Consider the following 27761-nt stretch of genomic DNA (forward strand, 5'->3'; position numbering starts at 1 on the left):
ATGGACACTGTTGCCGTTCAAAATAGTAAATATTATAGGTAGAAGTAAAAAAATCATCATTTTAATAAAATACTTCGCTATAAAACATTTTTAAAATAAAACTACCTAGGTAGGTAATTACTAATAAAGCAATAAATCAATAATATTTCTCCAAAGAGCCATTTTACTTATGACATTGTAATCACAAGATCATGTTAAACTCATTTGGTTTTAATAATTATTATAATTTTCAGTTTTATTATAACGATTATCACTAATAATTTTTGTGTATTTCAATAAACTTCACTATTTTTTTCGCAATTATAATATTATTTTATATGGCTTAATAATCTAAACGCGAATGCTATAATATATATTTAGTTTGTTTACAAAATGAGTAGCTGTCAGTGTCAATATCCCAAAATATCAACATTGCTTCGCATACTATAATATATCGTCACCGTTTTAGCAAAACCATCTATGTGTCACTTTTATCAAAAATGACTTTTAAATACCAAGTCATTCCTTATTTTTTTCTCTATAGGCCAGTAAAATGATCTATGTGTTGGGTAAACTCGCTCCGAAGTTATTTCAAAAAATAAAAAACAGCTATGTGTAAGGTTCAAAAACCACGGTTCACAAAAACAACTATGTGTATATATAGTAACATATAGATGGTATTTTGATATCGAGAGTGTAATGTTTTTTTACAGTTTGGCTACACATTGTTTGTTTCTATGTTATTGCTATGCATTATGGTCTTGCACGACGGTTTGAAAGATGCTTTCTCAAAAAGAGAGACAGGAAATATTCAATAATTTCTGGAAGATGCCTACATGGTCAATAGGGTATAGGCGAGAATTAATTTAAAAGTTGGATAAACAACTACAAACATATCGATGACAGTGGCCAATTGAAACCAACAATGACAGGTAATAAGAATCTGACTGAAGATAAATAATTGGTAGTGCAACCAAAAATCAAAACGGAGAGATTTGTGGAAAAATGTTACATTATGGTTGGATATAATTCCAAAGTTCCCAGCCATTATTGCAGAGAAAATACCTCCAGGGTGTATGTGGAATCGTGTTTCCGATCCAAAATACAAATGCATGATGAATATAAAAAATGGTCTCTGGAAAATGGTCATAAAGCAGCAGAATATACTCCAGTATATTTACCACCAAAAAATCAGTATCCACCAACCACGTAAAGATCAGTGTGCCATCACTGCCATCTGCTGTAGTTATAAAATGAAGAATGTTTCAGAAATGGAATACAATAGCCACATTATTAAAAAAAAAAAAGTTGCTAGAAGACCAAAAATGAAATGAAGGAGAGTACCAGAAGTATTACTGGACGGTTAGTAATCACAATGGATCTCCAAAGTGTGCTGCTATGTCCAAAACACAGGCACAAATGTATTATAAACAAAAACTGCAACTACACAATTTCACCATATACATTCTTCATAATGTATCTTCTAATGAATTTGTTTCATCTCATCGAAAGCAGGACAATACAATGAAATAATTCTAATATCGGATGGGTGTGGATATCAAAACCGAAATAAATTATTCGCTACTGCTCTAAGTTATATCTTTAGAGAGAAAAAACATCGAGATTCAACAGCTTTTTCTGGAAAAAGGCCATACCATGATAGAGGCCGATAGTGCACATGCCACCTAAGAAAAGTATTTTAAGCCTCCAATATATTCACCATCTGATTATATAGCACGTATGCGGCTAGCAAGACCAAAACAACCTTATAAAATTAATGTCATTGATTTTTTAAGAATTATGGATAAGATTAAATCTGGATTAAGTTCAATCAGACCAGGAAAACGAATCGGAGATCCTGTTGTATATGATATTAAAATGTTACAGTATCTACCAGATGGAACAATCTTTTACAAACTCAACTTTATCAGTGCAACCGTTTGACTGCCTTTGTAATATATATAATGAATCATTGCACATATCGCAGTCGAAATACATACATCTTCAGGAATTAAAAAGTGTAATAGAGAAAGATCACCACTATTTCTACGATAACCTAACATTTAAACATGCTAATAGAAAGTAAACGAACTTATAAATATAATATCATCTCACTATTGCATTAATAATTAATAAAATGATATTGCAATTTATCACTAACGCACTATGTATATTTCAACTATTATTTATGTAACAGTTTTTCATGAATTTATTATTATTCACATTTTGATGAATAAATTAAACTATGTGTATTTACAAAACGGTCAAAACAACTTATGTGACATCACAAACTGTATTTTTATTATTTTTGTATTAAAAATAAAAGATTTTTGTAAACAAAATAATAATCTTAGACCATTTTCTGATTATAATAAAGCATTCTTCATAATTTTAATGTTTAAATGTAACATTATTTTTTTATTCAGTTTTATCCTTCTCCTGCACAATTTGAGAAAGTGCACATAGATGGTTTTGCTAAAACGGTGACGATATATTTAAAATGATGTAAGTTATGTATTTTTTTTTGAAGCTATATAAAAATGTATTCAATTATATACATAATTATGACTTTATATTAGATTCTTTTGATATGGGAAGGTACTTTTTTTAAAATAATTATGTAATCTTAAGTTTAAAACAATAAAACCCGCTAGAAAAATGTCTACCTGTATAGTTTTTGGAATAATTTATTCATTTCAGATCTCGAAGATGTTTAATGCACCATCATTGTTTGCTGTCATCCGAAAACATTTTGATTTTGATTAAAACAAATATTTCCAGTAAAGCGTACGAAAACACATTAAAAGTAAGTTGTCTATAGTAGTGATATATAGCCACTAAAACATAATATATATACCAATACTTATAATCTAGCAGCGATCTACTGAACTAAAAATCACTCCGCTTTTTCTAGTAGATATCTGTGTCGCTGACCTCCACTGCCATCCCTTACACGGTGCTATGAATTCTCAGTCATGACAATATCAAGTCTTTAGTACTTTCTTGTTTCCAGATATAAATTTAAACATGTTAAAAAGCTTCCTACCATTTTAAAAAGCCTACTCTACACCGAGAACATCCGTATATAAACAATGTTTTCCTCCCTCGTTGGAAAACAAAAATACATGTACAATTGTATCAGAGCAAGTTAAATGTTCAGGAATCAGACATTTTTATAAATGTTCAGAAATGATTTTGATACAATTTTCGAACAGTTTGTACACAATGTTCACCGAACTGATGTATCTTGGTATAAACTAGTCATAAAAGTTAAGATAACATGCCTTAGTAGAATAAAGATATGAAGGAAACCTTCGTGTATATAGATAGATGATGCCTAAACGTATGAAATCACAGAAGGCTCCATCTGGAAGAAGATACAACATTTTTCAACGATTGCTTCTAGTTCCACAGGTGGTTCAATCATTACCTACATTAGGATCCAGTAGGTTGAGGGAATGGGTAACAACCGATCCTTACAAAAAATAATCAGTCAAGATGGATCACCTTGGATGACCTTATTACCTCTACATTTCAACGTTATTCACTGTATCAAGTACTCTCGTGAGTGGTACTCACAGGGAACTCAGAAATAATGGGAACTAAAATACATAACGGGTAAGGCGAAGCAGGTAACTGACTGCGAGTAAGGAAGTATCCGGGCTGAACTTATACACGTGTCAAGAATACGTTTTACCTCGAATACTGAAAACTGCTCTCGGTTTATGCATTTATGCTCATTTAATGTTGGCGTATTACACACACTATTGCACATGCATAATGCGTGCTTCATTTTTCGTAGGACACTCACACATTCAAAATACTGCATCAACATGTGGCGTATTGAATATAGCCTATCGATATTCTATTTATTATCTGTTCTGTGGGTACTCACCTGTTCTGTTGACTTCCCAATCACCAATCTCATATTGATGACATATTATATGTAAATAACTAAAAAAAAAATCATTTTCAATTCAGAAATGCTACAAATTGCTGAACGTAAGCGAAGACAGTGATCAGGAGACAATCCGCCGATCGTATCTCGAGCTGGCCAAGAGATATCATCCAGATTCCGGCTGTCCTGAGTCTGACGCTGATAAATTTAAAGAGATCGAGTCAGCTTTTAGAATTATCAATAAGAAGAATGCCCAGGATAGATGTTGACGAGAGTCGACGTGTTCAAGAATTCGACATTAAGGTAGTTATCGTATAGTCCTTGTACAGTTACTGGTTGCAGTACACGGTTGTACCTTCCTCATCATGTGTATTCTTTAAATGTGGCCGGTCCAAAGGCCGTTTTCGAGATTCTGCTTTATAGATGACCAGCAACTATTTGTCAAGGTATGGCATTTCGCACCTTAGGGGTCTTACAGATTTTTTGTGATTATCTTTTAGTGATTGATTTGTCTCAAAAACATAACTATTAAAAAAACCATAAATTGTCTTTTAAACCGTAATATCATTTATGTAGAAATACAGTCCAAAGTCTCAAGACCATATGCACCAATAAAGCCTCTATCCATGTAAATGGATTTTCATCCGCTTTGGTGAATGGTAGAAAGTTCCCCACCTTTGGCATACAAAACCGAAGTCTCAACAATATGATCAGTGATTTAAAATACTTTTCTATCAATCCACAGCACACGGCGCCACAGCATCGGCAGTACTTGAGCTACGAAGGCATGGGATCGGGAAGTCCAGCACAGCGAGAAAAACAATGGGCCAAGGCGAGAGCCTCGAGGGCCGCCCAAAATGTCATGGAGCACCGGGTGGCGAAAGCATCTGCCTCTGAAAATGCGCTGCTAGATAAGAACGCGCCCAAAAAACATAAACATGACATCAAAACAAAGTTTGTTGAATTTGCATATTAGATTATCGAGAAGTTTTTTTTATTAATTTACGATATATTTTTAGGTAAATTTTGATAGATTTGATTTATACATACTTTCTGACAGTTCATAAAACATTCAGTGCCATTCATTGGTCGGCGTATTGGTATACAGCAAATAAGCTGTCGACTGATGAGGATGGACTGGTTTTCATCCAATGTGATTTTATATCACTGTTGCAGGTGAGCCCAAACTAGACGATTATCGTTTGTAAGGGTGTCTCCATCAGTGCAGGGAAATAATCAAACCTCATTGGTTTTTAATATGGGCAATTGCTAATTGGTAATGAAAAATAAAATCAATCAGCATAAATAAAATTTTCATTTTATTATATAAAAGTGAAATATTATTAACTTATTTGTTAGTTAGCTAATAAAATTAAGCTTGCTATCACTTCCCTCCATTTTGGAAAGTGAAAACATGCTGTCACTTTTATTTTTAGTATGGTTTTTCGTCTGGATTTTAGGACTTGAAGGTGGACAATTAACACACCGGAATTGTTTTGGAAACGGCAAGGTATATTTAAGTTAATATTATATAATAGTTACATTTTTAATAATTTATTTTACGGAGGACGATATGTATGTGTTCGCGATTTGGCTGTTTGCAGCGTTCTGCCCGCCATCTTGTGTTTCGCTTTCAACCAGAAGCATTGTCAAAAAGGCGACGTTGCAAATATTTTTCAACCGTCATAAGCTTCGGCATTGCCGGCTCAATTATTATTATTTATTTTCGTAATCAGTGCTTTACTATTTGTTGGATTTGATTCCGACTCGGGCCTCTCCAGATACACAGAGACACCCCCAAATGGGGACCATACGGGGGTGTAACATTGCCCACTACACACCAGTGCATAGTGCGACTAACGGCAACACTGCTTTAATTGATTTGAATATCTGTATTTAGTAGATATAACGTATTTCAAAAATAGAATATCCGGCTTGATATAATTAATGTTACATTGCAACTGATGCCGTATGATTTAACAATCTTCTCTATCCAGGTATGGCTTCGATCGGTTAGTGGAAGATTTGATTCAGGAGTCCATGTCGAAAGGGGAGTTCAACAACTTGAAGGGATCAGGCAAACCGCTTCCTCTTCATCAAAATACCAATCCATATGTAGACTTTGTTACGCATAAATTGAATCAGGTATGTATTTTGAATCTATGCCATGTTGACATGATATTTAGTCTCTTTTTATAGGTAGATCAGATAGATATTCCTTCTCATTCACTTTCTGGGTGGAGCACCTTTGGTGAAGATATGCCATCAAGTCAACTGGATCGTAGTCTTCCCATGTCTCATTTTGTGTCCGGTCTACTAAATGTCTTGAACATGTAATTTGTGATGTTCACTAAAGCCGCATTTATACCAAGCGAACGAATGTTTGTTCTTCCCCCACTCCAGCGAAATTCTCTTATGTAAACGCTTTTCGTCGAACGAGTGAGCATTCTAACAATTCTACGGAGATTCACTGCATCTAGCTAGAATGGTCATTCGTTTGATCTAAACGCATGCTAGAGCGAGAGCACAATTGCGTCGAGCATTCTTTCCTATTATGTCGCGCTCGCTGGCGGAGCGGTTTCATCAAAGTGTTCTTCGCTCGCGGCTGAACATATAGTCTGACTTATTAACCAGTACACCATGAAGTTGCATATACTGTTAAAACTAAAGATGAAAGAAAGACAATTTTAATGTTAAAATTTTTTATTCATTGAGTATTAGGGAATTCTAAATTTTCAAACTCTTGCAATCTTTTTTTCGTGACGTGTTCAAACAGGAAAAACACACAACGCCTTACACCGCGTGCATAAGTAAAGCGGTCGGACTCTACCTATACGATTACTAAATATTGTATCACTTTTGCGTATTGTTGCACTCAAACCAAAAACGCAACGATACACTCGCGCACAAGCAAATGTAACAAAAACACAGAAAGAGAGCCAGAGCATTCTATATTCTAGCTCTTTTAGTTTAAACTTTAACGTTTTGTGGATTTTGTTCACTAGGCGTTTACACCAGGCGAGCAGGAACCTGTTCTACCTCTCGCTCTATGTTCTTGTTCGTTTGGTCTAAATGCACCTTAATGTAATAAAACAAATGAATTTAAATTTATTTGTATTTTTTGTTAGGTTTTAATTGACAACGGTTTCACTCCAGAATGGATAACATTGCAAAAGGACATACGTCTAGAGATAGAAATCTTCCGTTCCAGTCTGCTCGCAGCCAGGACACAGCTCGGCGCATTGCCTTTGACGCCAGCCGACGAGGAAGATTGGAGAGTGCACGTCGAAAAACATGCAACATTAGCCAAAGATATCAATGCAAAGATTACGCATTACAATTTAGTTGTTCCCATATTACAGAAACAGATGTTTTTAATTTTACTAGAAAATGAGGCTACAAACGCTTTAAAAAATGGTAAAGATAAACATCAAGTGGATAGAAGCTCTGTCAGCGAATCACAAATTGAAAATATTAGGGATAATAAAATAAACAATAATATAGTTAATAATGGACCACACGAGACAGCTATGTCATTGTTTTTTTCAATGTTTAAACAGTAACAATGGTGGTTATGCTGTTTCATTACACCGTCTCCAACAAGTTGTAAGAGACAAATACCTTTGAATCGCCATTTGTTATCACAAAGCTAAGTTGGCTGACAATGTAGGTGCATTGTGATAAGGATATTCTCTGACTAGAAAGCAATGCAAGAAATATAGAAGAACTTTTAAATGATTTGTCTGTATGAAATTAATTAATAATTCCCGAAAGACCGCAGGATGCAGGGGCTGATAGTGCACTCATAAATTTTTCAAGCAGCGCAACCACTCAATCAAAATACAATGTGTTTAATAATACAGCACCCACAGGAGGCAGCGGGGTAGACTTGATTAAAGAATAACTTGCCTATCTTTTTTGTTATTGGTCCTATCGATCTGAGATTTTTACCAGTGGATTCTTCACGATAGTTTTCTGTGTTAAAATGTAAAAATCATCTGGTTATAGAGATACTGAAAGGCAGACATTTCACTACTTTGATACTAAACATTGTCAGTTTAGGGGCATCTGATTTTTGTGTGCTCTCCACACCTCGCCACACCATCTCCTGTGGTCTTGCTCATTTAGTATGGTACTGGGATTGAAAGAATATCACTCATACTCAATTTCTAGTAAATTAGGACCCATTTCATTTCATAGTTATAGGTAAATGTGATATTAGATTAATTATTGACAATGTAAATAGACCTTAAATAATAAACAAATTCAATTTTTGAGAACGTTTTTATTTTGATTAATAACATTGTTTACAGTAATATAAAAAATAATAGTAAATTCTTAAAATTTTAACAATATAATATCAAAAACTTACCTATTACAATATGTATTTGTTTTAATTGGTAATTAGTGAATATTATTAATTTTAAATGATAATTCCTTCGAAATAAATAATATGCACTTCTCTAATATTATGATTTTTCTTATTTTTTCATAACCAAATCAAAAATCCTCAGATTATCAGATTATAGCTAATTGAAAATCATTATCTACATATCACACATCCGGTGCAATAATGTCATAAGTGCAAAACACACTTTTTTTCAGGAGAAGCATTAGAGTCACATGGTTTCATGATTTGACATATGACACAGAAAGAACTACACTTATAACATTGACGCACTAGGTGTGGAGACCTATTATTAGGCATGTGTTTTGACATTAATCTCATTTTTTATTTTTTAGCACTTGTGATGTTGTTGCACTGGATGGGCGAATTATATTTTTTTAGCTAAAGTTTTTGTGCATATACCTGCTAAAATAAATCATAGCTTTGCAAATTCTGTTTCTGTCATTTTCAGGTCTTTTACTTTCACCGGAATGTAGGTAAGTGTATTATGTAATAATTACAAGATAAAAAGAACTTTTTATATACCACGTTTTTAAATTTTCTGTTGAATCATATAAACTTGACAATTCTATGTATTAATAATTTAGGACAAATAAGGCAATTGTCAACAAATCATTTTTTTGCTATTTTGCAACAAACAAACAAATATAGAATACTGAAATGTCATTTTGATTTCCATAGTAACGCACGTATATATTAATAATTTAGTTGCTAGGACCATCCCCTTAGCAACCAATAATAGTGGATTGGATTATATTAAAAAAATGCATTGGCATCGTGTTCTGATATATTCTAAGTTTCAAATGTCTTGCTAGTCGGGAAGTTAGTTAAAAATCGATTGCAAGATTTGTACTGGATAAACAACCACCGGACAAACAAGAATACGAGCTAAGAAAAACGTGGTAAAAAGTCAATCATTTCATGTATCAATGATAGATACAATTAATATAATCTACACTTATACATAACAGTCCGATGAATATGGCTACCATATAGGTTATGTATTATGCTAACGTGTCCGGAAATTATTACGTATTCAGTTCGCCGTATCACACTTCACTGTGAAATGCTGTATCGGAAATATATGGCCGTATATTAAAGACCATCTAACCTCTTTGGGTCGTATAGTACCGATATAAAATTCATGTCTAAATAAAACACTGTTCTTGTCGGTTTACACTTTACAGGAAGCCAGCAGCAAACAAATTTTGAAAAAAGCTGATATACTGGATTATTTGTTAGGTTAGGTTTTCATTCTTGAATTTTACCAAAATCAGCTATGAAAATTGAATTAATGTTCATATTGAATCAGTAACACGATAAAACTGGAGACCGTATAGTATACGGTCATCTATTACCAATAAAAAAGCTCACGGCGAACTGTGCCACGGTGAAATTTTATGTACAATTTTACATGTAACCTTACTGTTGATTTATTAACAATCGTATCAAGTCTGCAATATTAAATAGTTACATAAAACAATAATGTTGATTTATTAATTTAGGGTACCGCAGTAAAGAGTAACAACTCCTCTCGCGTTGGGTTGAAAATCAACGCGAAGAAAACCAATGTCTTGTATAATAGCACCTGTCCTGATCCAGATTTCCCTCTGATTAGCGACGGACAAAGCATCGAGAGCGTCGACAGCTTCGAGTACCTGGGGGTACACATCACAGGAGATGGCATTTTGCAGAAAGAGCTCGCTATCCGAATGGGAATGGCTGGAGCAACATTCAACTCGATGCGGAATGTCTGGGACTCACGATTGTACTCGGTCAAAACCAAATGCCGCCTATTCGACGCTTGCATTCTGACGGTGCTGCTTTACGGTAGCGAATCATGGCACCTTACAAAGGCTCAGAGCAACCGTATACTGAGCTTCGAAAACAAATGTTTGCGACGAATACTGGGTGTGCGGTGGTATGACTTTAGGAGCAACGAGGAGATAAGAGAACGCACCAAGCAGCCTCTCATCACGCTGAAAGTGAAGAGGCGACGTTGGACCTGGCTCGGCCACGTGCTGCGGATGCCAGAAGAGAACTTCAACCTGGCTTGCCTGTTCTTCAAGCCGACCGGATTCCGGCGTCTTGGAAGGCCGCTAAATACAATCTACAGAGTGTATACGGCGGAGCTACGGGATGCTGGTTTGACCTGAAACGAAGCAAGATGACTGACGAGCGACAGGGATTCTTGGAGGCGCCGCTTGGTGTCCATATGCTCCAGTTAAGGGGCGGATATGGCAAAAGAAGAAGAAGTAAAGAGTGGGAATGTTCATATGAGACGTCTTTTTCCAAAAATCTAAAAGTCTACATGTGGTCAGAATCTAACAAAAAATATGTACATAAATTATATATGTAATTTCATACAATCTGTAATGATCTTTCAAAAGTTTATTAAAAAAATGTTTAAAAACTTAACGACTTACAGACATTAATTAATTATAATGTTACAGATAAATGCTACATCCAATTTTATTTTGATTATATTTATTACAATTAGGGTTTATTGACCAATACAAATAGGTATTTAATAAACATAAAAAGAATAAAAAAGTGTAATGACATTTTTCTTGGTGTTCAAAATGTTATCCGACTGATGCTCCCATCCCGTAGCACATTTTGAACCTTTAAACGAACATTATCAGTTAGCAAAATCTGCCGAAATCACCAGAACAACAATGAGGTCACCTCACATTGTACCGTACTGCATCAACACTTGCATGACTCAATGAATGCTTGTTATCATTTTCTACATGTGTACACATTTTCGACTCATGTCAAAATCGCATGTTTTTTGTGTTTAGCAGTTGGCACTATGTATTATCTATGGTCTACAGGTTCGGTTCTGTTCAAAATATTATCTATGCATGTAATAACGTACATACACGTAGAAACTGTTAAAATTAACTGAGATTAGCTTGAATAATGAATGATAATTCAAAATACTAATACATTAGAGTTGGCACTCTCCATCATAGAATTTACAGGGATGGTAATAGTTCAAAATATTCTGTAAAATGAAGAAACCATGAACTAAATTTGTCGTCGTGACAGCATGACAGTACACGACGTGCATCTCGATATAATCACAACTATATGAACCATAATAATCATTATCAATCAAATAACATCTTATATCTTCGATCAAAATCATACAATAATCATTGGATTGGTCCCATAAACATAATTTCTATCGATCTAATCTCTTGTTTTTTATAAAATTTTTACACCAACATTATGGCAACATATCGTCGCCCTAGTATTGGTTCGCCCGAAGCGACAATATATGAAATGTTCAGGAGACGAAAAACAAAGTACATTACCTTATATTTCAATGCTTCAAGATCTTTCATATTTATTTATTTTACATAGTGAGAGATACATTATATTAGAATATATTAAAAGAGTAATCCAGCAATGTTAGGAAGAATTTGTATGAATTTATCAGCAGATACTACAGTTTAGCAGTGATCGCTCCGAATTCTCACAAAATTTATATAAAAATTAATTAAGTAATGAAAAAATATCTGTTTCTAATGAAAAATATTATATTTTTTTCGACGATTTCGATGCGTTTATATAACAGAGCTTCACAAAACCAATACTAGGGCAACGATATGACTACTTCAATGCAAGACTACAACTACAAAACTAATAACTGAGGAGCTTAGGATTAAAATGATCCAAATGCATATGTAACCAAATTGAGAAATCTATTGAAAGCGTCAAGTAATCCATTACATATTATTATGTATTATTCCATGAAAATTTTTTCTTCTTTATAGTCGAACTTGGTTATTACGAGGAAGATGGGACCGACTGAATTTGCTCATTATAAGCGTTACCCGTTGTATCAGAGAATAGGTATTTTTAAATGAGCGGTCACATAACACAAAAAGTCGCAATTCAAACAAAAATACACAATTAGAATTTTTCCCCGAAAAAGCATGGCATTCATAAACTACAAAAGAAATTGTTTATTGTAATGAACGCTGGTAGGTACCTACTTACTTCACAAACCTTGGATTTTTTTTCAACCATATTATGCGTGAATACTTTTTCAAACTTGTCGGCGAAAACACCAATTAGGTAGGTACTTAAACTAGTGTCATAAACATAATCCGAACCCGGCGGCATCCTGTCCGGTCAGATTTTATTGCAGGGTCGAAATGTTTTAAAACAATCGACACATTAACAGTTTTAAGAAAATTTTTGACGATATTTTAGCTCGGTATATCCGATAAGAAGCTCGTTATAAAAGTGAATAAATGTATGGAGAAAATCATAAACTAAAATGTCAACGAATGTTTCCTCGCTATATCCGTGATCATAATGACTGAGCTCGACTGTATATGTTTATTATTGTTTGATCACATAGACGAGCCGAAAAGCCAAGAGAAATTATAACTACCAAGCACAGAAAAGCCGCATACTCCGACCATATTTTCCACAGTGCGAAATATGATCTACTTCAGCTCATAACGGAAAGGTAGAAGGAGATTCCCATAGTTACGCAACCTTCTTAGTGGCCCTATGTTCAAAGCGTTGAGTTCTGATACAACTGTACTGCAATTCGGTCACCAACCACAAACACCAACATTATTGAGTTATATTTATTAATTTGTTCCTTTTGCCAGATCAACATTACACTATTTCACATGGTACAGTATTGTAATGAACACAATATTATTATGCATATGCACAACGTGTACTAAATCATAAAATATTTACATAAGCTTTGTTAACCGCTTTCTCAGTTCAGCTTGATAACATTATTCACTAAATTATTAAATTTCTATACGAATTAAGCTAAATTAGTCCAGGACTTATAACATAACAGTATTTTTTTTTTTAACAATAGGAACACAAAATCAAAAATTTGATAAAATGGCTGTCAACACTGATTTTCAACGGCGATTATTTTAATTCAAAAATTGGCTTTTATTAATTTATATTAGCATATTCACGGGAATATGTCTGTGATCTATGGTCAATTAACCAGTGCACAATTATTGGGAAATAAAATTTTCATTACTGGTAATTTTAAGATAGTTATAAAATTCTACTAAATTCTGTTCTTTTGTTTCATCAAATTTAAACTATTGAAGGTATTCGATTGTTAGTTTAATAATTAACAATCGAAAGACTGCAAAATAATTCGTCTTGTATTGTCTTGAAAATCAATGTGAAGAAAATAAACATTCTGTCCAATAGCATGTGTCCGGATTCAGATATCCTCTTGATCGGCAGTTTTCAAGTTTTAAACAAATACATGGAGGTACGTATCACGGTAGGCTATCCTAATGAAAATTACTGGAGCAGTATTCAACTTGATGTGGAATGTCTGGAGCTCGTGGGTTAAAACCAAAGGTCACCGGTGCTTTATGGTAGTGAGTGATGGCACCTTGTGAAGGCTCAGAGCAAACGTATACTGAGTTTCGAGAACAGATACTGTAGACAAAGCAGGTAAAATAGAGCAACCCATTCAGCCTCTTGTCACATTGAAAGTAAATTACATTTTAATGTCTTTTCTTCAAGACAACTGCCATATCCGGCATCCTTAAATTTCACTAAAAACAACATATCTATATGATGGAGCTACAGGATGCTGGCAAGATCTGGGAAGATACAAGAAGACTGACAAGCAGAGTTTCTTGGTGGTGCCCATATGCTCTGACTGAAGATATGACGTGGAAGAAATTTTATAAAATTTAGCATTGCAGTTTCTTTTCGCTGTTTACGGGAATAAATTAAAGGTTATAAACTCTTCCAATGAAAAATACCAGTTTTACACTTATCGTAAATTGACAGTTAAATCCATAGTTATATTTATACTAAAATGCTTCAAAATTAAAAACAGTCAATTGCATTGTAAAATGTAAGATTCTCTATTGTTCAAATCTTTCGAATATGATGGTCCCTTTCTGAATAAGTTGGTGAAATTGTCAGTAGCGAGGATTGTTAGAGATTAGGTGAGGAATGTGATTAGAGTAGTGGTATGAGTCTGTTATCAGGGCCGAGTCGAATGCGGCCGCTGGTGAGCAATCGCAGGGCGCGGGGGTAGGCACGGTGTTCGGCGTGGTGGATGCGCTCCGTCAGCGTGTCCTCTGTATCCTCGTGGAAGATGGCCACTCGCTCTTGCACTAGGACAGGGCCCGTGTCCACACCCGTCTGCAATTCCAATCATTTATCAAAATTATATTTCTATGCACAAGAATGTTAAATAGATTATAATACGTAACATGGAACGATGTTAGAATGAACTGAATTGAACTCACATGCGACAATCTATTGAACCTTATTTTTAATTAAGTAATCAAAATATAGTACACTGACATCGACAAAATGTACGGAGCATCCGGCCTCCTGGTCTCCGGCTTCGAGAGCCTGCTTCTGCGCGTGCATCCCTTTGTGTTTGGGCAGCAGTGAGGGGTGGATGTTGATCAGGCGGCCCCTCCACTTCTTCACAAAGTCAGCCGATAGGATCCGCATGAAGCCCGCCAGGCACACCACGTCAATGAAGTTTTTGGCCAAGGCGTCTGACACTTCTGCGTCAAATTCTTCACGCGTTTTGTTCACATGGGATATCACCTGAGAAACACAAATATATACTTATCAATAATAATTATTAGGAACTTTCATTTGGAAATGAGTACCTAAATTAATTGTTACCACGACAAATATTTCTGTTTAAAAAAAGAGACACCTTTGTTGATTATTAACGTTACATTATTAAATTAAAATTATGTATTTTATCTGAGTTCTGCTTGGTGTAAATGACAACTCTGACATACATGTTGGTATTGACCATAGCATCCCTGATAACCATAATAGAACCATTTAACCATGAATATGCCACAGATGCGATCTCTTCTCTAATGTGATTATTGTTACGGTTTCTACTGTAAACTGTACTCATGTCAAACCTATTGCATCGCTTTCTCTTCCTCGGCACCCCTTCTACTACATCTTGTTTGATGCCAAAACTATTGAAACTCAGGGTTTTCAAACTCAAACTCACAATTTTCTAAATAAATAAGGCTATTAAGTCTGGACACTCAACTGTCACGGAAGGTGTCTGTTAGATCGTCATCTAAGCCAATTATTATTTAATATAGATAGATAGATTAATATATATATATAATATATTCTTTATAACACTACAATAGGAAAAGAGGCCCAATGACAGTAGTGTAGTTAAACAATAGTGTACGTATTTAGTAATAGAAGTGAAACAATCACAAACACCCAGGCTTTGAGAAACTCACATAAATATATTGTGGGCTCACCGGGCTTCGAACCCGGAGCCTCCGGATGAAAGGCCAGCGCCTCACGCACTACACCATAAAAGCCGCCGAATATGTATTAGCTATCTCATTTATAATATATAATATTATCACTATTAGCGACTGTAACTTTCTTTGAATACATCTATATTGTGGCCGTAACCATCCCGCCATATGAGTCAATGAATAAGAAGTATTACATTGGTTCATGTAACGTTGTGTATGAATAATACTTATAATTTATAATATTCACATCAGATTGACAAATGTCTCACCATAGTCTGTATTCCAGCGGCTGCCGCCCGCTCCAATCCATACGCGTTGGCTTTGTTGCTGATGACAAGAAGTATATCTGCGCTGATGGCTTTGTTGGGGTCTCGCGTCGCATCGATCAGAGCCTGTAAATTGCTCCCGTTGCCCGAGATCAATACTGCCACCTAAATAGACAACACATAGTTGTATATTATATATCATACAGTTGATAAGAGTCAAAACTACAACCAATCGGGATAAATATAACAAAAACGACTAAAATACATTTGAGGTGCTTAAGCTAGGGTTTCATAAGTAAGTGGTACCGTTATGTAGCGGTGGTTGACGTCACTAAAACGTTGTCTATGGAAACTAGATGGCGTTGGTTTCCTAGAGAGTGTTAGTTTTGAGCGTAACATCAAATAGCGGTGCCGAAATTTGCATGAGTGCCGACAGTCGTGGAACGTTTTTTCCTGTGTTGTGGTGACCATTTTAAAATAAAAAATTAGTGCAACCACTGCAAACGTAATTTGGACCAGTGAAAATGACGAAATATTGATTGATTTTGTAAGAAATATATATAATGTGAAGAGCAAACACTATAAAAAGCCCAGTTAAAACAAAATCTGTGGAATAATATCGGAAGTTAAGTCATTTCTTATGTGATTCAGTACATAATCTTATAGTACAAAATAAATTTTCAGTATTTCATATTTTGGTTAATATGTATCTATGAAATCGCAACTTTTGATGTGATCACCCTTAAGCAAAAGTATTGCCTGAATTTTTCCTCATTGCAGTGCAGACGGTGACACACTAAAATTTGAAATGCACCGTCTGTGGCACGATTTCTAAATATCTCGCTCTCCTCTAAACGACAGTTTTCACCTTCCGATGACTCCTAATCTTCCAAATATAGTAATAATATGTCTAGATCGTCCATTCTCTACCGCATACGCTCACTGACTGTTGTTCGTCTTTTATTAAGTTTACATTTCTGGTCAACGTTCTTATGGCCTTTTTCTTACGACCGCCGCATCATGTCATCTTACGGCCGATACAAAATGATGGTGTGTAATTAAAATTCTTTCTGATGGGTAAGTATGATTAAAAAAATCACGAAATAGTTTGAACAGTTTTGAGTTAACGTAAACGTTAAACAATCACTTAAAATCAACTCTTCGCCACTGTAGAGGACGTGTCGACATGAGAGACTGACCCTTTTCCTCGGCAATATGGTGAGTCTCCTGACGTACTCCAAAGCAGATGAGAAATTATCTACAATAATGGAGGGTGTGTTGGGCGGCTTGGCTTGGATGCTTCCCACCACCATGGCCCCCGAACTGCGAGTGATGTTCATCACATCGGCCTGGTCTTCATGGGAGACGATCAGGATCATTCCGAGGCCACAGTTAAATGTTCGGATCATCTCCGAGTCTTCCACGTTCCCCGTGTCTGCTATCCATGCGAAGACCTGCAAGTTTTAAACTCAATAAGTTGTGAGCTACTTTCAGAAATTGAAATTGTCTGGTGAGCTACTTATACATATCCCTTCTTTATAACTTTGTATCTTCGTCCTTTATCGTACTATACATAATATTATTATATTACTTAAAATAAATTAGGGAATCGGACTTCCAGTAAAACATAAAATATTTACTTTAATTATTTATTAATAAACAAAATAATAATTGAAAAATATCTTGAAATAAGCATGAGTAAAAGTAAAAATAATTAGTGAAAAGAATGCCATTCACTTTACTCCACAGTTTTCTTAATTCTCGATGAGTACCTTGTCACTCCCATCCAAATTCAATTACAAGATGTACATCTGTGTGTCTGTTTCTATATTTACTTTTAACCACCTACATAGTGGAAAACGTTGATTCACATAAGTACGTAGAACAAAACAAAGCGTTCATTTTGAGCGCAATTTGAACTAATATTGGATACGTCTTTTCTGTTGTGACAAAAGGCCATACAGATTCTACAGTCGAGCTAACACTCTTAAACGACAAATTACATTGTCCATGTAGCTCAACTTTTTTAAAGTCACTAAACCACAGATCAAACCGTTTTCTTTAACGTTGAACTGACAACTTCGACAGGGCATGCAGTGCGTGGCTGGAAACAGAACCTAATACCTTCGACACCCTAATTGTCGAGTTAGTCATCAGCTTATAATAGAAATGTTTTTATTTCGCTCACGATTCACTTGATGGATTCAAATGGACATTTCTCAAAAGAGCCAAACAGTTGCTCATGTGATTTGGGTATAAACTTATTGACAAACTGTGAGATGTTTTTTGTGTATGATTGCACTGACCGGGTGGACATGCCAACAGTCCGCATTGAGCCTGGCCCTCATGTTCTCGGGAATAATCCTAGGAATGTTGTCGACCAGCCCTCCCCCTGTGATGTGAGCGATGGCTTTGATCTTGTTCTGGCGAATGGCCGGTAGAACACAGTTCACATATATCTTGGCGGGATGGAGTAACTCTTCACCTAGAACATGATAAAAGCTATCGTCGAGTAATCATATATGGATTCCTAATGATAGGAAATATTATGCTAATAAAAGTATTGTCACACGCAGTCAGGTCACAAGATCGATCAACGGAGAAACACCACAGATGCATAACTGTTAGGAAGTATTGGTATGGATAGTACATAAATGAGTCAATAACTTAATTGATAAGGCAGTCACTTGGTATGCGGTAGATGTTAATTCAATTCCCACTTGGTTCAAGATTTTTTTCAAGGATTTTCCCAAAAGCTATGAGTCGGAGGCTTATCCAAGTTATGTACTTTCCAATGGTTCTGTTACATTCATACATCTTGTATTTTAATTAAACTATTTTTTAAATTCATGAATAATATAAATTTAAAAATCACACAAGATTTAAGAATGTACCATTCTTTGTAGATCAGAATTTGTTTGCATGTGTCCGTTTAAGATAAGAAATAATAAAATTCAGAAGGTCACCGCATTGGTTTCTAATGTCGTAGGTCCTAGGTTCAAATTGTTTTTCAATGTATGTACCAGAGTATGGACCCAATGAGTTAAGCAAGAGGCTAACTTCCATTTCTTGTAAAACACAAATCTATTACCTATAAGGCACATAATATTATGATCTTCTTAAAATCGGACATGCGATGGCGACAATTTTTAGTCTACTTATGGGTGGCACATTGCTTACGTATGCCACTGATTACTGATTTATACATCTCTTTTATGATTTAAATCTTAATGAGTATCATCCAAATAGGGGTTCCCTGATATTTAAAAACTGTTCTAAGGGTCCCGCCAACCAAAAAAGGTTTAAAATCACTGGTTTAAATGTACTTATAATATTGTCTTTAAATTATTGACTCATGTGCTCTTAATCCTTGTGGTGTTCCTTGAGGTGAAACTTACCGAATGTCAGTCCATCGACACTAAAAGGAGCTCTGTCATTTAAAGTCAAGTTGAGGTTATCTAGTAGTTTGTGAATGAGACTGAATCCGTTGCTATGTAGTCCAGAAGACGGCAGACCGATTATTGTATCCCCAACCTGAATGACATAAAACACACCATGTAGGATCTTTCATGGGGACAAAATACAAAGTGTAGATAACAGTGGCAGTTTTCCGAGTGAGGCTGCTTCATCAGAAAGTATGCAATCTTCCAAAAATGCATATTCTTCACAATCCCAGTGTTAAAGATAGTCCTGTGAAAATCACTATCGCTGCATTTGCAATAATTCAATGGTGGTTTATCGCATTGGTAAAAATTAGTATGAGGGCCTCCGACCTGTCAATGCCTTGGGCCAACATGTACCTAAAATTATTAACCAATGAACAAACATAATTTAAAAACATCCGCGACGTCGGTTAGTAATTAAGGAATTAATTGATACCTACCTACCTTAATTTAATATACTAAAACCGATAGCCAACATTATAGCACAATTCGATAAGCATTTCATGTTAAAACTATGTACTAGTTAAAATCGTGGAATTAAGTAGGATGCATGTAGCTTAATTCGAAAAGCACACAGGCACGAATCCAGCAGCTACAGGTTCAAGTCCCGCCGAGTGTCGTATTTTTTTCTACAAAAAGATTTTTTCTAATGTGTGTGTATACGCTTGAGATGTTTTCAAATTATGTATGTTCAAAATATAGAATGATACATTAGTTATTATATTAACTAATATTTATCTTCAAATACCGGGTATGTCAAAATTGTGTTAAGAGCGGTTTCATATGGAGGATTCAGGTATCCGATACCGGTGTGACGGATACCGAGTTTACATTAAAACAGATGGAACCTTTCACACGGCAATACTCACACGATACAGCGTTGTTATGCAGACATTGAGTTGCCTACGAACCTTGGCCGCTTGATCGACCAATCACAGCAGGGAATGGATCTATTCACACTGAAGATACTGTATGGGTCTTTCTTTTCTAGGTGGTTGCAATTCGCGCCCTTCTTCAATATTGCACTATACACACTGTTCATTGTTCTTCAAATCATGTATACGGCATGCGGATACATATTATATTATGTTAGTAAACTCATTATCCGTCATACTGGTATCGGATACATATTATATCTCTGTGTTAAGGCACAAATGAAAAAAATAGATTTATTGTAATCAACATATTATATTGTATTGCATATTATGTAGAAAATAATGTGTGAAAGGTTTAAAAAGCAACTCACATTAATGTCTTTGAGTCGCGGTAATATTTGTGACTTTTCCACAACACCCAAGGCGAATCCAGCTATGTCGTATACCCCAGGTTTGTACATGCCGGGCATCTCAGCGGTTTCACCCCCTGAAACATGATTACTAATTCTTATTACTAATCTTCCAATATACATTCCTCTTATAAAACAAATATGTTTCAAGGTTTATTACTAACCTATTCGAAAGCTATAATATAGTATGTAACATACTATAATATTCAGAAAACTGCAGTACATATTTGGAAACGTGATGGGTTAAAAAAATTAGCAGGAGAGAACTCTATGATAAAAAGATCGGGGCAAAAGATCAACATCACGGCTGAAGAATGACATGAAAGCAGATTTATATTCAGTGCTAAAAGGGGAATTGGATTCGGCACAGACAATTAGCATCTGGGCGCCACTATAGATAGAAGAAATATGTGAAGGAATTCACATAGGGATGTTATGATTTGAACCAGCATGTCGATGGTGTGCTTTTATATTATACTATTGCACAGAACCTCAGTAGTAACTGAATGTGTACAAGTGAAAAAATTACCCAGAAGAGCGCAGTTGGCTTGCAGGCAGCCTTCGGCGATGCCTGCCACCACATCCCTGGCAACGCCTACATCCAGCGAGCCACACGCAAAGTAATCCAAGAAGGTGAGAGGCTCTGCCCCGTTGCAGAGAATATCGTTGACGCACATGGCCACAAGATCCATGCCGATGCTACCGTGCAAGTTGATGTCCTGCGCAATCTTCAGTTTAGTGCCCACTCCGTCTGTGGCCATCACCAGGACAGGATCTTTGTATGCCTCCTCCACCGCCTTCATCCGGAACAGCCCACCGAAGCCGCCCAGACCACCCAACACTCCATCGCGACTTGTTTTCCTAGTTAACAATGGATAATTTCATTGTTGAGATGGTAAAACCTCTGACGTGACATAATTATTTTTTTTTGGGGAAACACAACTCTATTTAAGCATTAAAATGTAGATAGACTTTCAATGGTGAATAACCTAATTTATATATATAGATAACAGGTAGTAAAGGGGACCTCATCACGGTATCACTATGTAAATTATCGTAAACCGAAAAAATTTTTTTTTTTTTTAAACAGAACATGTTCAAACAAGCGCGTTAACATCATTTTACTCCCTTCTTCAATTATAGTTTATCAATTTATGGCTACGGCCGTATGTTGTAGCTTAACCACTGGGGAATGCCAAAAGAAATGGCGTATTTACTAAACTCAAAGACATAGCTTATAATTAGTATCTTTAGAATTATCTTCAAATGTGTTAATCTTGCACATTTTTTGAATAATAAAATGCCTAATTCTTGTCAAATTTGGGATCACAGAGATTATCAATATAATTTTTTATCGTAAATATTTCACTATAATAATGTCGACATAAATTATACTGAAGGTTTTATAAATGCGTTTGAAAATTAATAAATGTAAAAAATCTTAACACCACTGCACATTTATGTACTGAAATATGACTATATTCTAAAACATTAGAGCGAGAGGTTTAAAAGAATACTATTTTATGTAATAAAAATACTTTATGCAGTCATCAAATGTTTAAAATAAATATAAAGGATAATAACGCTTCAAAATTATATAAATAGATTATCTACAACGTTTAAGGTATGTCCAGGATCATGCTTTGAAAATAGAACAAAAGCTCAATTTTGACCTACGCTGAGCATGTCCCCCCTTAAAACAGTAAAAATTGTTGCAATTTTGTGACATTATTTCTGTTTCCGATACGATTTCTTTCAGATCAATATGGTTCATGCAATTAGTGAAAATCTCTATGAATAGATTTTATGAATTTGGTGAATATTTCAATTTATGTCAAATTTCTAATTAACAGTGTGCGTATTAACGGGGTTTTACAGTATACATTTTGAACCACCTGATACATTTCAATCAAATTTTAGACGTCTTTTGTCATTAATTTACAAAATGCAGTAAAACTTTAAATCCATTTCACCCGCCATCACTTTGGAATATCATTAACGACCGTATATAAATTAAATGAAAGAAGACTCACTTGGCAAGAGGCTTGATCAGAGAGACAAGTGAGTCTCCAGCTTCGATGTCCACTCCGCTGTCTTTGTAGGAGAGACCTCGCTGAGGGAAGAGACCAGGCGCTCCACCAGGGACACTGATGCGGTACGGCGCCATTAACGGCTCCATTGCCGACCGGAAATTATCCACAACCACTTGATGCCCACCTGCAATGAAATTCGTTAATTTATATTAAAAATTTTACCTCTCAGTGGAGTAATGCAGTGATTCCTTAGCATTTTTGTTAGGGAAGAACTCTTCGAAAGATGCTTGATTAGAAATAGATGTCTAACATAATAAGATCAGGGAAATTAAATATCTAATATGTACATATGTATTCAGTTTCATTGTTTTGTGTGTAAAAAATTATCTTTAGCAATTTAGAGTGTCGCTGTCTAGTTCCAGGAAGGTCGCACCATTCCGCACCAAGAACGGCTGAAGTGAAGTCGGGACGGGAAGACGTTTACAACAAACGCTCGACTCTGTCAGTTACTTGGTTGTCTATGCCTCTTCTGAATCTTGTAATCTGCACACTGAAATTGTCTTGATCTTCAATAAACATAAACACAGTTCTCCGCTATGATTTTTTGGATATCTCCCTACCTGGAGTAGGCTGCCCAAGGCAAACCGCCAAACAGGGCCCCACTCCAAGCTTTTTTACAGTACATATCAGTGTAAAAATAGCAATCTGAATCCATCTCGAGTGAAATACATAGAAAAATTTAGGCTTGCAGTTTTACCATTGACAAGTGTCTCAATTTGTCCGATAACATTGACTGGATGGTTATCTACGAGCTCCATAACTCTGTCAACGAAGGCTGGATCAACAATAGCCACCATGCCCACTCCACAATTGAACGTTCTCAGCATTTCCACCTCCGAGACGCCACCTGCAATTGATAGAATTAACTATTAATTAATTAATTACTTAGCCATCAAAGACCATTCTCTATCACTCCAGGTGGAGCATATGGACTTAAGACGAAGCATAGCACAAGAATTGCACCAATTTGTTTGAGTTGTACAACAGAGTTGTACATGTAACGTATTATAATATATATATATATATATTTACTTACTAAAGTTTAATTAAAAATAATATTACCTATGTGCATTTTTTATTTGAAGCAATTCATTTTTTTTCAGAATTAGGTAACTATAAAGTTTTGATAGAGGAGTCGGGGCGCATGGAGATTTTTGAAGTGTTGAAGTGGGGCTTGGCAGAAATAAGGTTGGGAAACATTGGTTTCCATAAAAATTTCTTTCAGGCTTGTAACACTAATTTAAAATGTTCTCAATGCAGCCCTAGTAATAAATCAAAGAGCACGAGCGTGCTACAAATAAACCTGTAATGTGTATTTGGGGCTAAAATCAATTTTTAAATATATATACTCACCGGTTGCAGCCAACCATCCAAATACAGGCTTGATTGAAAATTTATTCGCGTCCAAATGCGCCCGCACGTTCCCTGGCAAAACGCGTGGAATATTCTCTAAGAGACCGCCGCCGGTGATATGAGCCAGCGCTTTGACGTGGCCGCTCCTCACAGCCCGAAGCAGCGGCTTCACGTACAATCCTGTTGGAGTGAGTAACTCCTCGCCGAAGGTTTTCCCGTGGAGGCTGAATGGGGCCGTGTCGTTGTATCCATGTCCCGACTTGTGGAAGATCTTCTGTACGAGGCTGAAACCGTTGCTATGGATGCCGGTGGAGGGCAGGCCGAGGACGACGTCTCCGGGAGCTATCTCACTGATTCTCGGCAGCTGCAGATCGTTCTCTACGATTCCCACGGAGAATCCGGCCAGATCGTACTCGCCGATCTCATACATCACGGGCATCTCAGCGGTCTCCCCGCCTGAACAAAGTTTTATTTTAAGTAAGCTTTGGTACCCAAAAGTGACATATGTCAGTTTTTGCTTACAAAGAATCATATTACTATAAATTGAATAGAATAAATAAATTCTACAGTTTTGACACTATTTTACATAACAAACATCTAATGAATAAAACAAAATATGATTCGTTTAAAAGATAGATTTATTAAGTAAATATTTTTTCGAATTTTTGTTCATTCGTCCTATCTTCAGGGGTTTTCAAATCAAACTTTGAAGTATAAAAAAATTAAAGCCAGAATCATCTGCTTTTTTACAGTGACTGTATTCGTTACAATCATTGATATACTACTAGATGAGGAGTTCCCATACAAGTGTCATTTTAAAATGTACCACAAAAGAAAAAAGAAGATATTACGAATATCGTCTTATAATATTTCCTTGTAGGTATAATGGGTTAAGACCGTTAACTTGGATTCCCGAATTTCACCCATATTGCCCTGGCTGTAAAACTAAATTTGCGTTCTTGGAATAGTGACCCTAAGGGTATCTGCAAGCTACCATAAATTCATGTCTGAGCGGACAAGAGCAAGTCGTCATGCGCTGACTATTAGTTAGAGTAAGATGCAAGCTAGATCGGGCTTACTCATAATTATTGCCAGGTCGTTTTCCAGACAAATATTAAGTGAGCTTATATCGAGTTAAGTCCGCTGATATTAAAACAGTAAGTTTTAACACTGGCCGAGTCGCTGAAAATCGGGCGTCATTTTAAGAAGCATATGATTCATCCAGTAGTATATCAATGGTTACAATATTTAACAATTTATATAACTATAAGAAAATTGATTGATGGTACATAAATAATCAGGAGTTACATTGTGAAGTTCAACGGATGAAATTGATATCATGCCTTTAAACTGTTTGAATGGTGTTATGGTGACTGCGAAGATCTTTCTATCAAATATCGGCCAGATATTCCAGCACTCAAAATGGAAAAGTTAACGAACCGGAGCGCTCGACAATTTTCTAAAGATATTAACATAGTTATCAAATTCTATGTGTATTTTATAAAAATAAGCATGTTGGATTTTTTTGTTATATGGCCTATCTAGCTCAGACGGTTATTATATTATTATTTGCCACGAAACAGAGCGATCAAACGAACGAGCAAACAAACCGGAACGCCACTCCGGTGCGCTCCGGGCCATTTCGAGCCCTGAGATGTTCAATGTAAAATAATTAATGCATCATAATTTTTAGGACAATCTACATACAATGTAAAAATAGCTCTGTGAGAAGCCATATGTTTTGTCAGTCAGTTCTTATACAAGAATAATATTTCACGACTTAAAACATATAAAATAATATATACTGGTACAAAACTTATAATATATACCTATCATATTTGTTCATATACAAGCAAAAGTTTGACAACTTAAAAGCACACAGAGTGACATAATATACTGATCAAAAATTATTTAAATGCAGGTTTTTTCTTATACACGCTGTGACACCCCCGTATGGTCCCCATTTGGGGATGTCTTTGAGTATCTGAAGAGGCCCGAATCGGTATCGAAGCCAACAAATAATAAAGCGCTGATTACGAAAATAAATAATAATAACAGAGCCGAGCCGGCAATGCCGTAGAGTAGATTATAATATGACCGTTGGAGATGTTGCAACGTCGCATTCTTTCGCCAACGGCTCTCGTTGAAAAAAATCACAAGATGGCGCGGAGATCGCGACAAACAGCTAAACCGCGAGCACGCCGATTTCGTACGGATAAAATAAATTATTCAAAATGTAACCATATAGTATAATATTAACGTAAATAAACTCGCCGTTTTCCATCACAATTCCGGTGTCTTAATTATCCACCTTCATCCCAAATACAGAAGATAAAAAAAAGAAAACAAAACACAAAGTGACAGTTGAGAAATTCTCTTACCAAAATGGAGGGGAGTGATAAGTGGCCCCAGTCAACGTGGGACTACGCTTCTTGATTTTGATCGTCTGGAATCAAGAAGCAGGTGAAATTTCTTTCACCCGGACACACACCCTGAGATCTAAACACCGGAATAGGAAACGGCGAGGAAAAAACATCCAGAGGCGCTCAACAAACTATAATAAAAAAGCAGTAGAAAGAGGATGCTGCCAAAGCCAAGCCAGTGAAGAAAAGAGCAGAAACACCCGGATTGCGAAGTCATAGCTCCCAATGTACTCCCGACCAACTGCATCCGCCAGCGAACTTGGCCCACGGACGAGTGTATCGGGCAAGACCCTGGCTCCAACGAGGGAAAACGGCGTCAAATGCCCTGCATCATCAGCCGCTTGAGCCCTCTTCGTCAACAGCAGCGTGTCTGTGAGCCTTGCAATCAGCCCTGGCCCAGATGCACCAGGATGAAGAGAGCTACAAAGCGGCCTTCTTCAGCTGAGCAAAGCAGCCTCCATCAGCGGAAAGCAGCCAAGCAGCATCCTCAGCCATTAGCATCATAGATTAGTTAGTTTTAAGTGTTTTGTGTTTGGAAGCGATGTATAATAAGTTATTTCAGTGCTCGAAGTGAAAAATTTTACAACCCGGAGCGGTTGTATGAGGCAGAATGGCGTTCCGGTCCATTTCGGGCCCTGATATATTTTTAAAATTATTTTTATAAACTTTAAAGCCATTTAAGTATTAAATTAAGTTTTCTGCATATTATATTAGTATAATATCAGTGTAGTGCGTGTAATTCGATAGCCGCGGCAGGGCAAGCGAGCAAAAAAGGGGGTCGAGTAATGCGCCGGTATGCATTTTCGTGAGGGATCGAATGATTTTCGGACGGTCGCTGTTGGGAAGGCTGGGTGCGACGTCCTCTCTCAGCATCCGCCCGTACGGTAGACATGGGGAGCCGCGAACCACTACGCCCACAAAGCGGCGTAGTGCTGCATCCGAAACTCTCCGGTTGCCGACGGTCCGAGGGTGTTGAGAGGGCTGGGCGCGACGCCCTCCTCTCTCAGCAGCTTTACGGTAGGCCTGGGAACCGCGAACCACTATGCTACAGTGCTGCATCCGAGTATCTCCAGCCGCCGACGTACCGGGAGGGCTTCGATCCTTCAACGTCTAGAGACGCAACCACCCCTTATCAAGCCGCCGCACTGTCCAGTTACACACGCTATCGTAATCAGCCCTTAGTTGGCCCGATCCCCATTCGGGCCTTTCCGGAGAGGTGCGCTTGTGACACCCCCGTATGGTCCCCATTTGGGGATGTCTTTGTGTATCTGAAGAGACCCGAATCGGTATCGAAGCCAACAAATAATAAAGCGCTGATTAC

The 27761-nt window shown here is 36.4% G+C and overlaps 2 protein-coding genes across 6 annotated transcripts in view; one reads left to right on the forward strand and one right to left on the reverse strand.

Moving 5' to 3' along the window:
• The first annotated feature begins 2492 nt into the window (after window positions 1–2492).
• On the forward strand, window positions 2493–8153 carry LOC147073637 (dnaJ homolog subfamily C member 28). The gene is given in 7 exon segments (XM_085944981.1): window positions 2493–2577; window positions 2680–2785; window positions 3961–4134; window positions 4136–4180; window positions 4623–4831; window positions 5875–6022; window positions 7006–8153. Coding segments are annotated over 7 exon segments (1125 nt in total). The 5' UTR covers window positions 2493–2569; the 3' UTR covers window positions 7441–8153.
• A 3913-nt stretch (window positions 8154–12066) lies between these two features.
• Window positions 12067–27761, reverse strand: part of Gart (trifunctional purine biosynthetic protein adenosine-3 Gart) — a 40529-nt gene continuing 24834 nt past the window's right edge. For all 5 annotated transcript variants that reach the window (XM_085944979.1, XM_085944978.1, XM_085944975.1 and 2 more), the window contains 11 exons: window positions 24018–24473; window positions 23362–23511; window positions 22605–22788; window positions 21101–21432; window positions 20533–20648; window positions 19242–19377; window positions 18150–18328; window positions 17043–17297; window positions 15847–16008; window positions 14622–14876; window positions 12067–14456 (listed from right to left, as the gene is read on the reverse strand). In XM_085944979.1, the coding sequence (XP_085801105.1) occupies window positions 14271–14456; window positions 14622–14876; window positions 15847–16008; window positions 17043–17297; window positions 18150–18328; window positions 19242–19377; window positions 20533–20648; window positions 21101–21432; window positions 22605–22788; window positions 23362–23511; window positions 24018–24473 (2411 nt within the window). In that variant the 3' untranslated portion in view covers window positions 12067–14270. The remainder of the gene's footprint in view (window positions 14457–14621; window positions 14877–15846; window positions 16009–17042; window positions 17298–18149; window positions 18329–19241; window positions 19378–20532; window positions 20649–21100; window positions 21433–22604; window positions 22789–23361; window positions 23512–24017; window positions 24474–27761) is intronic.

This window comes from Rhyacophila brunnea, unplaced genomic scaffold, assembly GCF_057557595.1.
Source record: "Rhyacophila brunnea isolate RB1 unplaced genomic scaffold, BYU_Rbru_1.0 scaffold_17, whole genome shotgun sequence".
Lineage (NCBI taxonomy): Eukaryota > Metazoa > Arthropoda > Insecta > Trichoptera > Rhyacophilidae > Rhyacophila > Rhyacophila brunnea.